Source organism: Gadus chalcogrammus, chromosome 22 (assembly GCF_026213295.1).
Source record: "Gadus chalcogrammus isolate NIFS_2021 chromosome 22, NIFS_Gcha_1.0, whole genome shotgun sequence".
In the NCBI taxonomy this organism is placed as follows: domain Eukaryota; kingdom Metazoa; phylum Chordata; class Actinopteri; order Gadiformes; family Gadidae; genus Gadus; species Gadus chalcogrammus.
Window position 1 is genome coordinate 6,603,366 of NC_079433.1, and position 20,000 is coordinate 6,623,365.

The window sequence follows — 20,000 nt, forward strand, 5'->3', positions numbered from 1 at the left end:
GTCTAGCTGCACGTTCGCTGCCATTTCATCCATGAATCCTTTTCCCCTTCATTGCTAACCTTTAGCACTACCACCGGCAACCCATATTTATGACCGCCCCCCCAATGGTACTTCATCACCCCCTCCCCTCCCCTCCACCCCCATCGTTTCCCGGCCTCCCTGTCCACCGTTTGAACCCATCTTTCATCCTCGTTTCAAGGTTTGAAGAAATGGTCACTTTTCTTAGCCTTTGAATCTCCAGCGGAGATCATGCGAGGTCTGTTCACACAGGACACCACGAGGGGGGGAAAAAAGGTGAAACAAGAAAGAAAAGAGGAAAACGAAATTGGCGGGAAAGAGGTCTTTCCACCGGTGAAGCCCCGGAGGTGTACTTTCTCTCTCGGTTGACACCTTTTCTCCGCGGTTCAAGGTGCTCATTATTCAACCAACTATTTCCAACCAATCCCCCCTCCCTGCCACATCCCACCATGCAAGCGGTAGGGAAGGGCGAGTGTGTTATTAGAGCCGGAGAGAAGAGAGAATGAGAGAACGAGAGGGAGAGAGCGAGAGAGACATGGGGATCTCCACACCCGACTGCGTTAACACATGCTTCCTTCACGTGAACTTCAAGACCCCCCTACACACAACCACCAACCCTCCCTCCCAACACCCCTCAGCCTTTGATAAAAATCTTGGTGTGAGATCTCTTAAACTGTTAAACTCCTCCACATGTCTATCTCACCCTCCACCTCCCATCCACTCCCCTCTCCCTTCGTCACCAGCCCCCTCTCCACGGACCTCCCCTACAACACGGGGACCCCCCCCCCCCCCCTTACCTGAGCAGAAGGGCATGGGTGCGCTCCACACCCCGTTGAGCTGACAGGTCCGGGAGGACTCCCCCTTGAGCTGCCGCCCCCCCGCGCAAGAGTAGCGCACCGTGGAGGCGAAGGTGAACTTCTCCCCGCTCAGCAGGCCGTTGGGTGGGGAGCCAGGGTGCCCGCAGTCCACCACTGGGTGGGGAGGAAGGACAGCCATGTGTTGTGTTTATAATGATGTACCATGGGATACATGTGGAGGTATAGGTGAAATATAACATGTTGATCACTCTCAACCCACTCAGATACGCTGTATATATTACAGTGAAGGTATGGGTAGAACATAACTCTGTGTTGATCACTCTCAACTCACTCAGATACGCTGTATATATTACAGTGAAGGTATGGGTAGAACGTAACATGTTGATCACTCTCAACCCACTCAGATACGCTGTATATATTACAGTGAAGGTATGGGTAGAACATAACATGTTGATCACTCTCAACCCACTCAGATACGCTGTATATATTACATTGAAGGTATGGGTAGAACATAACATGTTGATCACTCTCAACCCACTCAGATACGCTGTATATATTACAGTGAAGGTATGGGTAGAACATAACATGTTGATCACTCTCAACTCACTCAGATACGCTGTATATATTACAGTGAAGGTATGGGTAGAACATAACTCTGTGTTGATCACTCTCAACCCACTCAGATACGCTGTATATATTACATTGAAGGTATGGGTAGAACATAACATGTTGATCACTCTCAACCCACTCAGATACGCTGTATATATTACAGTGAAGGTATGGGTAGAACGTAACGGGTTGATCAGTCTCAACTCACTCAGATACGCTGTATATATTACAGTGAAGGTATGGGTAGAACATAACTCTGTGTTGATCACTCTCAACTCACTCAGATACGCTGTATATATTACAGTGAAGGTATGGGTAGAACATAACATGTTGATCACTCTCAACCCACTCAGATACGCTCTATATATTACAGTGAAGGTATGGGTAGAACGTAACGGGTTGATCAGTCTCAACTCACTCAGATACGCTGTATATCGATACCTGATTGATAATACATGTGATTTCTACATAAAAGGTACAATGGAGAGCATTGATCATCCCAAACTAGATATAACGTCTGTAATATCAGCATATACTAGTCTTAACCTCTACTGGTAGGAGTTCCAGAAAGTACATTCTGCTCATACTACTGCTCGTCTAGATGAACGCGTCTTTGTAGTTGCTTCCATAGTCTTGCGTTAGGTTTCTGTAATCTCTTTTTAATGATGTCACTAGCCTGTAATTGAGACGCTGTAACACCCTGTTTTCCCATCTGGGAGAACAGCAGTAGTGATCTAAAGTTTATCTTGTGTTATTATCTCATCTGGCAGACAAAAGAGATGCACTAGGGGCCAGGCAGAGATTTATTCAATCAATGGATTTTTACTTGCTGTTTTCCTTATTTATTACATTTTCGCTTTCCTATTTATTTATTTTTCTCGTCTGTCTTATTTGTTGGTTTTTCCGTGTATTGTTGTATTTATAAAGATTTTTCTGACTTTGTCAAATAAAAAATTGTCGATTGACCTATTGTTCCGAAAACGAAATAAATCGCAAAAACTGATGATAAACGTTTCAGTTGGACCGACCATCTATGGACGTTGACAACGTATTGTACTCACCTATGCACTCAGGTAAGGGCTTGTCCCATTGGCCGGTGGGTTGACAGGTGAGCACAGGTGATCCGAACAGGTAGTATCCCGGGTTGCAGTCGTAGAACACAACGGTGCCAAACGTGAAGTTCCCGTACTCAATTTTGCTCTGGCGAATTGAATTTGGGGGAATGCCTGGATCTGAACAATTCACCACTATACACATAGGGGCAGACGGGAGAGATGCGCACACACACACACACACACACACACACAAACACACACAAATGCACAAACATGTACAAACACAAAGACACAGATTGGAAGATATGTGTTATTAGGTATGAACCAGCTAGGGTCATTTCCATCGTCTCTTAGCGATGCATCTCTTAATGTCATTTAAATGCAGTCGTATTAGCATGCTAAAGTACGGTAATAACGACTGCATTTTACAATGGCATATACTGTATAAAATAATTGACTTCTTGGAGATATATCCTCTAGCCTTTGGTGATAAAGGGGAGAAGGGGGTGGGCACATTCACAGAGTGGCACATGGGAAGATAATCCAGGTCAGTGCCTTGCTCAAGGGCACTAGAGAGAGCATTAGAGGTATTAACCCAACACACATGCATTTAGGTGTGAAGGGGAATCCGGAGGGCGTGGACAGTTAGGATGCGAGTAAGGACATGCAGTGTGAAAGGGTTCTGTAAACGGGGGGATGAGTTTTCAGATTCACACATCATCCTTAAAGATATAACTCATATTCCTTGCTCTTAAGTCATTTGTTCTTAACTGATCTTGCTTGCTTTGATTCCTGGAATCCTAATTTTGTGTGAAAGTTTGATTTACTTTGACAATTTAGGCTGCTATTGTGTCTCTGTGTATCTGTACAAGCACTTCAACAATCCCAGCATAAGGCCGGGGATTTTCTATTCACTCAACCTTTCTCTGCTGTGTTTCAGAGTGGAGCCTTTTGTCCGTTGGGAGAGCTAGGTTGTTTCTTGGTGGAGATGTTTGTTTCTAATTAATATGGCTGTGAAGTTATAGGGAGAGAGGGGTCAGGGTTCATGCCGAGACTACTCAGAGTAAGGGGCTGTTAGAAAAGGGGTGAAGGAGGAGGGGCGGGGGGGGGGGGGGTTGGGGTATCATAGCATGTTAGGGGGGGGGGGGGGGGGGGTTACTGTTCAGGACAAGGTTAGGGGTGAACAGACTTAACTTTTCTCCCCACCTTTACACGTTGGGGGCGGGTGGCTCCACTGTCGGTTGGCCTGACACTGAGCCCGTGCGGGCCCCTCCATCTCGTAACCGCGGTTACACACGAAGCTGACCACGTCGTTGAGGTTGAAGCCGTTTCCCACCGTGCGACCGTATATGGGACTTCCGGGATGTCCACAGCTGATGGCTGTAAGGAGCAGGAAGTGGAAGGATATCAATATTGATTCACCAAATTGATTTACAGAGCATTATTAAGTATCAAGTATGGTTCAGAAAACAAATACTAATCAACATCGTCTTTAATGCTTTCATACAGAAGAAATAGAAGGAAAGAAACAGAAGACTATAGGCCGTTGTAACGGCAGGTATGATGCAGCGGTTAGTTCTATTCCCTGCCGAGAAGTCCAGGATTCGATTCCCAGATGTCCGCAACCTAACCTGTGTGTGATGTGTGGTTTCATGCTCAGGTCTCAACAGCCAAAGCCAGAGTCACAAACTTATTTTGCTCTTTCACTCCATTGCCCTCACTCTACCTTTCTGGTAGAGTGAGTGATAGGAGAGAAGGACTGGGAGGAGGGGTGGAGAGCAGGTTTGGGAGATAGGGGGGAGGACAGTGAGGGGCGACGAGGTGAGAGGAGGAGAGGAGCAAGTGGGGAGCAGAGGAAAGGATAGCGAGGGGAGGTGTAAGTGGAAATGGAAAAGAAGAAGAGAGGGAGGAAAACAAAGTTGATGAGAGACGACGAAGAGAAGAGGGCGGGAAATAGACCTGGGGAGACGGGGGGGGGGACGGGACGGGGGGGGCGAAGGTTGGGAAGGCAAGGTCTTACTCAGTTGATCGCTGCAAATCAGATGCGTTTGTTTGTTTGCCCAAGATACAAATTTATCTGACACCGTCAGCATATCCAGGGGGCATGGATCTACAAACAAACCCAATCAGTCTTGTCACTCTCTTTCTCTTTTAAGCCCACAGACAGACGCACACACACACACACGCACACACACACACACGCGCACACACACACATACACACACGCACTCATTTGTGCGTGCGCAGACGCTCTCATCATCATTCAGTGTTTGCGTCTCTCAACAAGAGCCTCTCTTCTCCATAATTGCAGTATAATTTTGTTCTGAAATGATTTCCTTCAATAACTTTTGCATGAATAACCTCGGTAGAAAAACAGCCCAGCGCAAACGCTCAACACACACAAGCACCAAACACTCCATTTTGTGAGGAATCAGTAGTCTGTTTGCACACGTATAGATTTATCTATATATATATATATATATATATATATATATATATATATATATATATATATTTAGATACTGTGTTAGATCCACCAGGCAGCGTGTTCAATGTTTAATGCTGAAAGTTGTACAGAGCAAACTAACGCAGACGCTGGTTAACTTTAGGTCTGTGACATTTGCATTCTAGTTGAAGATCAGTTAAAGGGCATGTAGGAATAAAATACAATTGGTATATTAATAGTCTCTGCCGTTGCTTGCGTTCGACCTGAGAGGGAGAGTGCATTAGCATTTGCACCACGTTGGGAGAGGATCCTCAACACAAAGTTCTCTAATCTTTCAATTCTGTAGATGGAAAATGATGCGTCCTTTTGGCTAGGAATGGCCCATGTCCTCCGAACACACACACACACACACACACACACACACACACACACACACACACACACACACACACACACACACACACACACACACACACACACACACACACACACACACACACACACACACACACACACACACACACACAGGCTGCCAAAAACCACCCGGCTTCGGCAGAAAGCTAAATTTGTCAGATTTTCACAGTTAGCCTCCAACTGTCAAAGGCTCCTCCATTAGTCCCCCCCCAGCAGGGCTATTCATTTTACCCACACCTCACTGGGCAGACACACGCGCAGTCGTGCACACACACACACACACACACACACACACACACACACACACACACACACACACACACACACACACACACACACACACACACACACACACACACACACACACACACACACACACACCATCTCACACACCCAAACACATATCCTCACACACACATGCACCCTCACACACTCACAGCCGCACGCATACACCGGCAAACATACACACGTGCATGCATACACACACCCACAGAAATGCAAACGCACAGAAATGCAAACACACACACACACACACACAAATTAAAATTATACACCTATTCCTATTAACATAATTATTATTCTGCCTTAATCGGCTATCACGCTGATTAAATGTCGACTTTACAATGGCGCCTATATCAAGTTTACCCCAGGGCTAAACTCACAATGATTACCATCTTATGAAGGCGGGGGTTTAGCTGTTGGTTTAATGGGGAGAGACAAATGGTCTTTGGGGGGGTCGGTTGATGGTGTGTGGGTGCCAATGCTTTTCAAATACACTTGCTAACCATCGGGTCTCTCGCTAGAGTGTAATTCAACCGAAAATTCAATTTTCGTTTATGGAATTCCCACCCAAAGTGATATTAGTCTAGAATCCTACATTCTGGTAAAATGACCCTCATTTTGACTCCAATTCTAAACCGTATTGATATAAACTTCCACACAAGTACCCGCTTGGGGGACCACCAGGGGCATGGAATTACGATTCTATTATTTTTCTCTGCGAGCCTCTCTCATAAAGTCATCTAACTGCCATTCACAGTTTTATTGTATTCCAATTCCCACAATGAGAAACACAAAAACTGGACCGAACACTGGCAGAGAAAGAGTGGCAAAATGCTTACCATCAAGGAACATAGAAACGTCTGTACATTTGATTCAGAATCTCTCTACCACTGGTAACCAATGTTCATCAGCTGTTAACTATTACCATACCATTTAGTCATTGGGGAGACGCCTTTACCCAATGTGACCTAGAGAGAACGATGATATGGCGTCAGGGTAGGGGCCATCTAGGTCAACGTTGCCCACAGCTTGACTGCTGACACTGGGAATCGTACCCGGGGTCTCCCTAACAACGAGACTATCCTGCCGCATCGATACTGTATCTTGTTGTTGTGTGCGCATGCGCGTGCACACACGTGTGTGTGTGTGTGTGTGTGTGTGTGTGTGTGTGTGTGTGTGTGTGTGTGTGTGTGTGTGTGTGTGTGTGTGTGTGTGTGTGTGTGTGTGTGTGTGTGTGTGTGTGTGTGTGTGTGTGTGTGTGTGTGTGTGTGCAACCACTTACGTATGCACACAGGAAGTTGTCCGGACCACTGGTTGTCTTGGAGACAGATCCTCACCGAGGAGCCGATCAGTCTGAATCCCGGTAAACACTGGTACACCACCGTGTCCCGGTAACCAAAGTTCTCGCCGATCACCTGACCGTTCACGATGCTCTCTGGGATCCCACAATGGCCGGCTAGAAGACACAAACACACACAGTGAGGGGGAAGGCAGAGACATATAGAGGCATAGAGAGTGATGGGAGGAAGAGAGAGAGAGAGAGAGAGAGAGAGAGAGAGAGAGAGAGAGAGAGAGAGAGAGAGAGAGAGAGAGAGAGAAGAAGAGAGAGAGAGGGGTGATGGAGAGAGACTTAGTGAGACAGAATAGAGAGAAAGAGAGAGAGATAGAAAGAGAGACAGGGAGAGATAGGCAGAGACAGGGAGAGAAATGTGTTATTAAAACAGCCAATGCGTTAACATAAGCAAGCTTTGATGTCTCATTTAAAATTTCATCACGTTGCAAATCGCAAGTCGGGCAAGATGAAGCCCGAGTTCATTTGTCCAAGCGCGGTTTGTTCTGGTCTCTTATCTGCGTCTGCTAATGTCTGCATCAGAGCATTGATTACACTGTCCCGGCTAATGGCTACGTCCCTAGCTGTTAGCATGTTTTTTTTATTCCTATTAGGGAGAGTGTGGCTGCGGCACTTCAAACACAACTAATAGAGACAAATCCACCTTGACGTCCACACAAGCGTTCTGCCCGCTAACAATCAAGCGTATCAAATAAGTGTGAGTGTGTGAGTGTGTGTGTGTGTGTGTGTGTGTGTGTGTGTGTGTGTGTGTGTGTGTGTGTGTGTGTGTGTGTGTGTGTATTCGGGGTGGGCTCCAGGTTTGTTTAGCATTGGTTTACAAGACTTTTGGAATCTACAGAGTCAGGCATCGGAGAATTAAACTGATGCGATTAGGATCAAACAAGATTCTCATTCGAGATTCCCCTCGGCCCGTCGCTCTTTGAAGAACATAAAGCTGATACCTATCTTCACACACACGGACAGACACGCAGGTATACACACACACACACACACACACACACACACAAACATACACACAGCAGTATTTCTCTTTTAATTGTAGTCGTCAATATCAAACGTCCACAATGAGTCACATGTTGTCCGACTGAAGCAGTATTTCTTAAGACCAGTCAGTGTTTAAGTAGAAATCACTGATAACCATCAAGTATCAACTCCTGCTTAGTGTCTCCTCAGCATTAGTTAAGACGTGAATAACGGCCTTCATAAAAGTAGTGGAGGGGACAAAATGAAAGCCAAAACACCAAAAAATACTTGAATTGAAAACACATCTAGGTCTCCCCAATAACCGCTGTATGCTTTAGGTGGTTTACACCGCAGTACTTATTCAGCTATCAGGGCTGCTTTTAAAAGAAGACAACATTTTATAAAGGGTCTGAGCTTGAGCCTGTGTGGCTCTGGGGTGCATTGGAGAGTTTAAACGCACTCTCTGGCTGCAGCGTTCTGCGCGGATTGAGGTCACGATTTGTGTGTCCGGAATGAACGAGCAGGGGGGTCTTACAGCATGCGTCAAGTGGTCAGCAGCATGACTGAGAGGACATGGGGAGCATGGGGTAAAACTTGGAGCCTGACACGTTAAGACAAGCGTCCAGGGTGTGTTTTACTAAAGCATAGCCCTGGGAAGACAGAGAGCCATTCGTATGCCAGGATCAGCCAACCTCTCTGAGGTGTAAAGGCTGAATCACATGCATTTACTGACACAACATATCAACAGGATCAGAAGAGCGAAGAGCAAAGTACAAGGACTCTATGGGGGGATTGTAATGTTTAGTGTGTAGGTCATGAAGTAGGAGTAGACCACAGGGTATACTGATTCGAGAACAGCGCTGGATCCAAGCTGAAAGGGTCATTTTTTGGCCAGAAGGAAGGGAATATAAAAATCCTGCTTAAAAGGTTACCATTTCCAGAGGAAGGAGGCTCACACGAGACAAGATGAGATCCATTCACACTCATCAATCAGAGATCACATCATAATTATATTGTGCTGCTTGCGACATTTGTATCACATTAAGCACGCTATTGGATTTATAATAGTATAATCGTTATTTATTCAGAACGTTTCCGATGGCTTAAGGGGCCGGTTAAAAGTAGATTACACGGCAATAAAACTCAGATTGGAATGAGTAAAGCCTTCATAAAATGATCAAAAGGAAATAACGACCGGAAGAACTGGAGCAATCTGACCCAATCTGAGGATAAAAAGTAAGGTAAAAAATAATTAGAAGAGCCATTCAAAACAAAACCAAAAAGCTTTGTTTGGAGGCAGGTTCTCCACCCGTCTACGTACCCAGGCACCGCGTCTCGCTGCCGCTCCACAGGCCCGAGGAGAGGCACTCCCTGACGGCCGAGCCCACCAGCATGAAGCCCGTGTCGCAGGTGAAGATGGCCGTGGCGCTGAAGCTGGTCTGGGTGCCGATCTTCCTCCCGTTGGTGGGCGACGGGAGTTCTCCGCACGAGATGACTGCAGAGGGAACGCAGCGACCCGAACGGTGCAGGGACGGACCGGGGAACAGGGTAAACGTTGAGCACAGGGTCTATATGAGTCGATACGTCGATACGAGTAGAACGTATTGTTGAATGGATGTGGGACTGTTTAATTCAGATTTCTATGTTTAGTTATTCGGTGACCGTTGTAAATATTATCCTTGAAAACAGTCTACAAAAAAAACAGTACATCTCTGGTATTTCAATGGTACTTCCATTAACTGGATTCCTTCCTTTGGTCCCAATTGTATATTTAGATGTATTTTTGTATCTAATATATATTGTTATGTTATTATGCATTATTTGGTAGTTTTCTTAAAGAAGGCAACAAAGCATTTCATAACATTCTATACTTGGAATAACCTTCAAATAACTTGCACCTTACTATAAATTCCTTATAACTATACATAACAAATACATTCCGATTTAAAACAACAACAACAAGAAACCGATGGACGAGAACGTACTCTGGCAGTGGGGCCGGTCGTTCCTCCAGCTCCACGCGCCATTGGGCAGGCACTCGATGTGGGCGGGGCCCAGGCGGTAGTAGCCCGGGTCGCAGGTGAACACGATGCGGGTCTTGTACTCGTAGTGGGAGCCGTTCACGATCCTCCAGCGCCCGTGCTCCAGGGAGAAGGAGCCGATGCTGGGACAGACCACCACTAGAACGGAACCAACCGACAGCGTGAGGGAGGGTCCGGGTCCAGGTAGGGATGCACCGATCCGATATTTGTATCGGTATCGCTGCCGATATTGAAGACATTTCTAGATCGGGTACAAATGGGCCGATCCATATTAAAAAAAATATATATATATATATTTTTTTTTTTACGTTTATGTACATACTTGAATCCTATTCCTACTACCTTGCTGCTTTGATAATTGAATTTCCCACGAAAATGTTCTCACGGGATTAATAAAAGTGTATCTATCTATCTATTGGCTATCTATTCAGTTTCTATGCTGTGCGCTGTGAGTGACCTCATAAACAAGCAACACGCCGTGCGGAGCCTACAGTGATTGCAAAATGGAGCGAGCAAAAGGATCTGCTATCTGGAGCTATTTCACTTTACCTAAGCCAGCAAGCTCCACGGCTACATGCAACATATGCAAAGTAAATGTCCCGAGGGGTGGTACTAAACCTTCTAGCTTTAATACCACAAACCTTATAAAGCACCTCCAAAAATTCAAGTCTCATGATCCCAGTCTTTTCCCCTCAATGAAACTTACAGTTTGTAGCCATGATTTCGCGCTGTTATTCTATATCGGTATCGGATCGGTATCGGCCGATACTAAACCTCAGATATCGGTATCGGTATCGGAGGTGAAAAAAGCGGATCGTGCATCCCTAGGTCCAGGCGGGGCAGCCCAGAGCACACCACCGTGTCGCGACGGACGCTCAATAAGTCCCACTTGTTCAGAGTTCACCTAGACTCTGTATAGCTCCCCCCCCCCCCCCACAACCCTCTTACACACTTATTGTATGTTGTACGTCCTGGCACTTAATGTACTCACTTATTGTATGTTGTACATCCTGGATCTTAATGTACACGCTTATTGTATGTTGTACATCCTGGATCTTAATGTACACGCTTAGTGTATATTGTACATCCTGGATCTTAATGTACACACTTATTGTATGTTGTACGTCCTAGCACTTAATGTACACGCTTATTGTATGTTGTACGTCCTGGCACTTAATGTACACACTTATTGTATGTTGTATGTCCTTGCACCCAAAGATAGTACTTAGCATTGAGCATCTTAGCTCCTCGCTATCTTTGTTGTGTACGGAGAAGGGGTTAATCTAGTGGTTGTGAGTGCTCTCGGCACTTGGTTTTATGAACATCCTTACTTTAACAACAGCAATATATTGTTTCTCTTTCTTTTGACAAATGTACTTATTGCAAGTCGTTTGGGATAAAAGCGTCTGCTAAATGCCCTCGATGTTAATGAAATAAAAATGTAAATATGTTAGTACAAGCTTCTACCTCTATTTCTGGGTTGCACTACAGAAATGAGACTCACTCATTGATATGTGATATGCTTCCACTACATCAGCCTTTTAGACCACTAAGAAGCTCCGAGACCAATCTGTTAATTATCCCCAGAGTAAACACAAAACATGGGAAAGCAGGATTTAGTTACTACGCAACAAATAGCTGGAATAAACTCCCAGAGGATTTAAGACTTGCCCCAACTCTGAGCACCTTTAAAACAAGACTGAAGACTTTTATGTTTGCTATAGCTTTCTGCTAAATAACTTTGCCTTTATTTTCTATTTTAATACTAAAATGCCTTTTTAACTTTCTATTTTTTGCATATGTTTTTCTTTTACTTACCTATTATTTAATTTAATTGTATGACACTGTTTACATGTGAAGCACTTTGAGTCTGCCTTGTGTATGAAAAGTGCTATATAAATAAAGTTGCCTTGCCTTGCCTTGCCATAAAGGAGCGGTAAAAGGGGGAGGGGCATCTGGCTCAAGGATGCCTCCAGGTGAGGCTGCAGACATTGGGGGGGGGGGACCCCAGAACCCTCCAGAAGGCCCCTAGCTCTTACCGGAGCAGCGGGGGATCTTGTTGTGGTTGCTCCAGGTGCCGTCGGGCTGGCACACGGCGGAGGTCAGCTCCTTGCTGGACAGCCGGTAGCCGTCGCTGCAGAAGTAGGACACGCGCGTGCCCACCGAGTAGTCCGAGGTGAGCACGCCGCCGTTAGCCGGCGCCTTGGGGGCCCCGCAGGACACCGCTGTGATGGGGGGGGGGGGGGGACGACACACGGTGGCCGGTTAGGAGGATGAGGAGACACAGGAGTGGGCACGGACACTTACGCACACACACACACACACACACACACACACACACACACACACACACACACACACACACACACACACACACACACACACACACACACACACACACACACACATTTCCCATGTCTTCACTGTGGCTGTTGACTGTAGCAGGCAGCTATTGCAGTTTTATAGTGAACTATATACAAGGGCAAGGTAAAATGGATGCCTGTTTCAAAAATAAAATTTTGCCTTCAACTCTGTTCTGGACGTTTTGGGCGGTAAACTGTGTTTACCGCTGTGTTTAACTGCTAAACACAGTTAAACTGTGTTTAACTGTGTTTTTTCATGATTTGAATATTGTAAATGTCAATGGAAGCTGATTTAAGGCGCTTAATTAATCAGATATCCTGTCCCAAAGGGCTTCACAGGCTGACATTACACAACCCTTCCTCACCCTAAGACCTCTGAGGGACAAGATAGAAAACTCACACACACACACACACACAGAACACACACACACACCCACACCCACACAATCACATACACACACACACACAAAGACAGCTCAGAAACACACAGCAGACACACGCACACTTAAAAAGACGCAGCAATTCACAAACACACACCGAAATAACCTAAACACACACTCAAACACAGACAGCACACAAACACAAAGACGTAGCGGACACCCACACACAAACACACACCCCAAAATAAGTAACCCAAACACACACAGTGCACACAGTGCACACACACAGCACCCACCTTGGCAGGCGGGCACGGGCGAGTCCCAGTTGTGGTACCCGGCCGGTGTGCGGCGGCAGGTGCCGGTGGCGTTGCCCAGGAGACGGTAACCGCGGTCGCAGGCCCAGCGCACCACGCTGTTGACGTGGCCGCCCGTCTGGGACGAGATGGAGCCATGCAGCGGGGAGTCCGGCGTGGAACAGTACAGCGCTGGAGGAACGCAAAGGGGACGGGACGGGGCGGGACGGGGGACATACGGACGGACAGACATGAATCACACCCCGCCAGGTCGATAACCTCACTGCACAGGAGGCCGCGCCGAGCGAGCTTCCCAACTAGCGCCCGGGCCCGACAATCGCAGCGGTGTGTGTGTGTGTGTGTCACTTAGATCGCCGTGTGTGTTGATGACGCCGCGACATCGCACACGACGGCGGCGGATGAATAAAAAAACGAACTGCACGAAAAGGCGGCGTCCACTTGATTGCAATCATGTTTTTAACAAGCCATCGTATTTATGACAGGCATGCTACATCTCCGCCGGCGGTGTTTAATGACCAAATGATCCCTGCAGTCGTTACGGCTTTCCTGCAGCAAATTGTTTTCTTTCTATCGTTTTTTTACATGAATCATGTCATCACGTCCCCCCAGCCCCCGGCCCCCCCGGCTGGTTTGGCTGTGCTGGAGGAATAAGAGGAATCGGTGAGATTTAATGCACCGCCGCTCCGGTGGAAGGGGTTCGATATCCGACGGCAGTCTGCCACACGGGCCGGCGGGCTGCGCTCGCAGTGTGAGTGCAAACGCTGTCAGCGTCGACAGTTTCTTTGCTGATGGGGGTCATTTGTTCTAAAAATATACACCCCATCTTGGACGGGACGCACGAGACGGAAGGATTCCTGTAGTGTAATAGACTGGGAGTCGGACGGACAGACAGAAGGACAGCCGAGTGCTACGCTCACTCTGTACAGTACAGCACTTCAGCAATGAAGCTTGATACATATGTATATTTATATATATATATACAGTATATGTCTATAAATATCTATATATACACAGCAGGATCACTGTCCATTTGTCTGTGCGTCCCTTCTTATCTTCATGCATTAAGAGGCAGAAGAGGGAGTAGTAGTAAAGTAAAGTCGGGATACATACTTTGGTACTCACCAACATAGCGGATTCTGAAGCCCCTCTTGTTGGTGCCGTGGTCGGAGGCCCAGCGCACCAGGAACTGGTGGCTGGAGCTGGTGATGTTGAAGGGCGTGGCCAGGTCCCCGCTCAGCGTGGCCAGGGTGGGGCTGTTGGCAGTGGGGCCTGGGGGGGGGGAGACCAAGGAGGACAAGGTTGAGGGGAGGACAGGTGGGTTGAGGGGCGGGTGGGTACGACATTTGACGAATGTTTAGAGACTTCTCTGGAAAGGGCCCGGGGTTGTGTCGCGTCTTATTTATTTGGCATTGTTTAGCATGTTTTTATTCATTTTGTGGTTATTTCAGCTTCATGTTCATGTGCTCATCGACAGAGCATCGGGCAGCAGTCACTCGGGGCTTGGATTAATACAGAGCAAAAAAGTAAATATAACAAAAAAAAATGATCTGTCTCTGTTTTTTCTGTGTGTGTGTGTGTGTGTGTGCGTGTGCGTGTGCGTGTGCGTGTGCGTGCGTGTGCGTGCGTGCGTTGTACCATCGAATATCTCCAGCACGTCAAACTCCCTCTCGGTGTGGAAGCTCTCGAAGGTGATGGTGACGTTGTAGCCCTTCTCAACGGCAACGCTCCACGAACACATCTGGAGGTTGGGGTAGCTCTCTGGCCAACCAGGACTCAGGATGACCCCCGACGAATCGTATCGCACGTCGTGGGCGGGACATTGGACTGGTGAGGGTTGAAAGAGAGGACAAGGCCAAGGCCTCTATAGGATATTTTTCATTCATCTTCAACAAATGAAATAACTTTTCCTGGTTTTCAAAAAGGATTAAATAATTGAGTTGAAAATACGTGCACAGGCAGACACACAGACACACACACACAGACACGTACACACACACACATACCTTGACAGGTCGGGGGCGGCCCGTCCATCTGCAGTCTATCGCCGAGGCGACACGTCAGGATCTCACTGCCGACCAATGAGAAGCCAGGGAGGCAGCGGTACCTGATGATGTCACCTGTGTGTGTGGGCGAGGATATTTCAATGATTCACTTCCCTTGATATTTCTATACATATCTTCAATGGGCTGTCGACAGTGTAAAAACAAAACATGTTCATTTATATTCAGTTAGGTCTGTCCTTCACATTCAGTCACCCACACACATGCGTATGCGACGCCACGGTCGGTGGGAGGGCTGGCGCTGGTGGAGGCAGCATCCTGTCTCCACAGGAAGGCCGTTATGGGTTATGGGTTATGGGTTATGGGTAAGGGAAGGAGGTACCTTGCTCAAGGGTATGAACCCCCATTATTCCAGACGACTCCCTCTTCTACTACTAGTACTAATACTACTACTAGTGGTAGTTCTGCTAGTACCTTCTCAGCTACCCAGTGGAACAGTATATATGTTGTTTTTTGTTGTCACATTTGTGATGGTGATTGACTGACAGTTTGTGATGGTGATTGACTGACAGTTTGTGATGGTGATTGACTGACAGTTTGTGGAGTGGCACGGCTGACGCGCACTCACCTATCTCCAGCTCTCCGTCCTCCATCAACAGGTTGACGTTGGAGACTTCAGGAGGGGGCTGGCACACTCTGAGCTGGTAGGCTGGGGGGGTAGAGACACCCACACAAACACACGCACATTGTCACAAAGAGAAAAACGATTTAGTATTATTTATTCAATCAGCAGACACTTTTATCCAAGCCGTTTGATTAAGAATAAGGAGTTAGCAGTAGCGTGCAGAGATTTAAGCTCAAACTCGGTACCGCTGCAACCATTATCCAGTCACTATCTCAGCCCCCAGGGTACCAACAGTAGACAATCACATGGCTGACTTGAATGGACGGACCGATTCAGCTGTTCTGGGGGCAAATAGCTTGCGTTGGCAAGCGGGCCGCTGATGCATTCTGCCCCCACCACTGCCTTTAAAGTGCGAGGCCTTGGATTTCGGTTGGTCGACTAGACAAACACACCGACGCCCCAAGGCAGACATCCATGCACGTCTCCAATCACTACATCAGCCCGCCTCATGCACCCCCGATCCCCCCTGAGAGAAAACCAAACAGTTAGTCTTACATCACCCAGTCACTTCATGTCTTTAGATCTCTTTTAGTGTATTGTTAAACTTTTAAAGCAGGGTTTTTTTTCTCTCCTCCCTCCACCACCACCACCAAAAAAAAAAAAAAAACGTCTCAGGTCTGCCATGGTCTGGAATCAAAGCGGAGAGGAGATGGAGGGGCCTGTGAGATTAGAGAGCCCAGCCTTCGATCATAACAAGAGGGAACTGGGTTCACAGCCGCCTAGCTGAGGAGTGGAATCGATACTACTGCATGACCATAGATTACTCACTAACGCTGAGGCCGAGAGAGAGAGAGAGGGGAAATATAGGCAGAGGTAGACAGGAGGGACGGAGAGTGCAGAGGGAGGAGAGGGAGGAGAGGGAGGAGAGAGGGCTATAAATTAGGATTAAATTGACTATGAGAATGAGACCTTCCAATAACATCTGCCGCTCTCATGCGTATCAAAGACCCCCCCCTCCCCCTGCTAGTTTATATATATGTGTGTGTGTGTGTGTGTGTGTGTGTGTGCATGTGTGCATGTGTTCTCCAATGACTGATGATGTGTGTACTAGATTAATGTGTGCATGTCTGTGGGAATATGGATGCATTTGGATGGATGCATGGTTCCTCATTCTCCTCAAATTAGAGAAATGCGAATTGGAGAAGCGCTCCCACCACGACACGTGAACGTGTCTCTCTCACAGCAATCAACCACCTGGTTAATGTGTTGGCTCTCGGCAATCTAGAATACCTCAAACTGTTAAAGCAATGCATTCTGGGTCGAAACCACAGGTGGTGACCCTATAGGTGACAAATTGAGGAGCAGGTCGGGGGTGGGCATCTTGCTCATGTAACGTCTACACTCTTAAAACAACCGGTTCTGCATGGAGCATGTACAAATACAACCGCTCGCATGCAGAGCGAGCCCCGGAAATATCCCAAAGGTAATATAGAACCATCTTATGTTTTTTTTTTTTTCTAAGAACCGTAGAGACAATGTACTTGATGTAGAACCTCTGAAAGCTCAATAGTGCAGGTGGGTCGTTGACAAAGGTAGTATCTTTCGATTTTGAGCAGACCCCCTAACCATTTGAGGTTCCTCTCCCAGGGTGGGCAGCACTACACGTTTTATTCGTGCTACATTCAGGGAATCGATCGCGGACTATGGATCCTCAAGGGCTGACTGCAGGAGTAGAAATCGTTGTGTTTTTAAGGGAGCGCCGAACAAATGACTCTAACAAAAGAGGAGTACATTTGTAGTTAATATAAACAACACAAATCTGATCCAACCCTCCCCAATACGTATGTTCCTCCAAACCGGGGTTACCGGCCGTTCTAAAAAGCGATACATACCTGCCTTTTACACCTTTTAAACCACTCGTGACAGTGTTACCGTTGGACTCATGAGTTTTTGTTGTGTACTTAATTAACTAAGTCATTAATTGCCGTCAAAAAACTTGCGTGTCTGGTGTGGGTGAAGACCCTGCATTGCAGTTTACTCCTGGGGGAAAGGCTGCTGCTTTCCGCTCGCCTGGAAAGGTGGACCGCCTGCGTTGCACTCCGCCGAGGGATGCTCTGACCGTGGTGACACGATGGAGCAAAAGGTTCCCATCCATCATCAACGGAACAGACTGAACAGCTGATGAGGAAACAGGGACGCCCCCCATTTTTCTATTATCATTTGGTAGACGTTTATCCAAAGTCTTGTTTTCGACGTGTCATTTAGGAGCGGGTAGAGGAACCATGACTCAAGGTTTCCGTCCGATATAACGCAAACATTGAGGATCAAAGAATCATGGAGGTTTTGGCACAGAGTGAACTACTTCCGCCATGGCTAGACCATCCAGCGGTGCTTTCCCCCGGCCCGTACGTTTGCGAGCACAACTGCAGGTTGCTGGTTCCTTCCTCTTCACATTTCTTTCCCATTTTCTCAAAGAGAGGAGAAGGTCTTTCTTCCTCACGCTGTTCCTCGAAGGCTTCGGTGTGAAAAGAAAAGTAACCTCGAGGGGAATGGCCCGATATGGGTCGGATATTACAGAGTTTGTATTCCGAACCTTGGTTTAGGTTTTTTGAATCAAGTTCCGCTTGAAAGCAAGGACATATATATATATACATGACTGAAGAGAGCAAAGGGAAAGAAATTAACTTTTTTTGGAAACTTTTGAAGCTTTCAGCACAAAATCCAGAAGCCTCGAGGAAGCTCTGCTCACTACAGTATCCATCTCACACTTCACCCTGAAAGAAACCCCACGCCTATTCCAAGAAAATAATAAAAAGGCAGCCCACAGAAGTGCATAGATGGGTGCAACGGGGGACTGGGGTCTACTCCATAAAAAATAAAGAACGACCCGTCATGTTCTCGTCTCCTGTTCCGAGATTTATCCCCTTTATCGACACGGAGGCTCTCTGCTGGCCGTGGATGCGGGCGGCTTAAGCAGTCTGCACTGAATAAAAGCTAATCCTGCTAGTTCTGCTGGAGAGAGCCGGCATATCGGTATCACCCGCGTTCGATATCCAAATAGGAGCGCAGATCAGCCGCGGGAATGAAACATGTCTAAACTATCGATGGGACGATCCGTTATCAGCATATTCTAGCATATTCTATTCCCTACCAGACGTGCTCCCGCTTCTAATAAACTGGGAAGTCATAAAAAGAAGGCCCCAGAGAAGTGGCGGACGAGCCTGAAAATCGGTATGGCCCTCTTTCATGAAGGCCTTTCATTATGATTTTAGTCCATGTTGACGGATCACCAGCATGGTGGCACACAAGCAGGGAGACACACACACACACACACACACACACACACACACACACACACACACACACACACACACACACACACACACACACACACACACACACACACACACACACACACACACACACGTGCCTGAGAGCTGTTAACCGCCATGTGACCGAAGAAGAAGATATAGGCTATAACCAGTTGCTTTTACGATTGAATTTTACATCCGATTAGGCTCCCGGTGCACTTTATTCAGATACATGGCATTAATGAGAAGGAAGGGAACAGGTTGGCTGCAAGCCCTTTGGGTTTGAATCCAGAACTTTCGGCCGGGAGTTAAGAACCATAACCAGTCGAAGATAGCCATTCAGAACAATGAACAGCCATTATTAGCCCCCTTTGGCCATTGGCCAAGAAGCTGTCACTATTTTTAATGAGTCTTATCTAATATTTGATTGGCAAATTATCTAATGGATGTGTTTAACAGGTTGAATAGCAAAGTATCTTCTTCATTTAAAAAAGAGCAGGCACTGAGATAATTGTTCCTTTCAGTCTGTCAACTACCAGGGAATTAAAGGGATCTGTAACTGAGGAAAACCACTGACTAAGAGAGGATTAATGCTGTAGAAGTTCCAGGTGAAAGACACGCTAATTAGAGTGAGCTGGATTAGCCGATTGGGTCTGCTGAGCTATTAAAAGTTACCTTTAGGGACGTGATTAAGTAACCATAATTCTTGACGCATCCATTTAACAAGCGTTTGCCGAACATTTGTACATTTGTTCTTTGTTGTTTGCTATGTTGTGTTTCAACAGTGTTAATAAGTCATCCGCCTGATTTGAATCGCTGGACCGCAGTTTTCTTTCAGTTTGTTTGCTATTATGCTTCTTCCACTGTCCTGTTTCCTTCAACATCTCCATTTAGTTTTCAAAAAGCCTTCAGCAGCGGATAAAAACTCTGCGGGATTTAAACGCCATCTGTGATCCGAGCGTCCTTCAGCAAGTTCTGCTGATGCCTTCCACTCATCGTGCCAAGGTAC

The 20,000-nt window shown here is 46.7% G+C and overlaps 1 protein-coding gene across 1 annotated transcript in view; it reads right to left on the reverse strand.

The window, feature by feature from the left end:
- Nucleotides 1-20,000, reverse strand: part of LOC130376229 (CUB and sushi domain-containing protein 3-like) — a 387,391-nt gene that overhangs the window by 23,449 nt on the left and 343,942 nt on the right. Inside the window, exons 49-60 of the mRNA XM_056583449.1 lie at nucleotides 15,684-15,764; nucleotides 15,059-15,172; nucleotides 14,691-14,879; nucleotides 14,178-14,324; nucleotides 13,038-13,226; nucleotides 12,038-12,223; nucleotides 9,942-10,136; nucleotides 9,278-9,451; nucleotides 6,925-7,098; nucleotides 3,707-3,880; nucleotides 2,507-2,692; nucleotides 816-989 (exon numbers count right to left, since the gene is read on the reverse strand). Of these exons, the coding sequence (XP_056439424.1) occupies nucleotides 816-989; nucleotides 2,507-2,692; nucleotides 3,707-3,880; nucleotides 6,925-7,098; nucleotides 9,278-9,451; nucleotides 9,942-10,136; nucleotides 12,038-12,223; nucleotides 13,038-13,226; nucleotides 14,178-14,324; nucleotides 14,691-14,879; nucleotides 15,059-15,172; nucleotides 15,684-15,764 (1,983 nt within the window). The remainder of the gene's footprint in view (nucleotides 1-815; nucleotides 990-2,506; nucleotides 2,693-3,706; nucleotides 3,881-6,924; nucleotides 7,099-9,277; nucleotides 9,452-9,941; nucleotides 10,137-12,037; nucleotides 12,224-13,037; nucleotides 13,227-14,177; nucleotides 14,325-14,690; nucleotides 14,880-15,058; nucleotides 15,173-15,683; nucleotides 15,765-20,000) is intronic.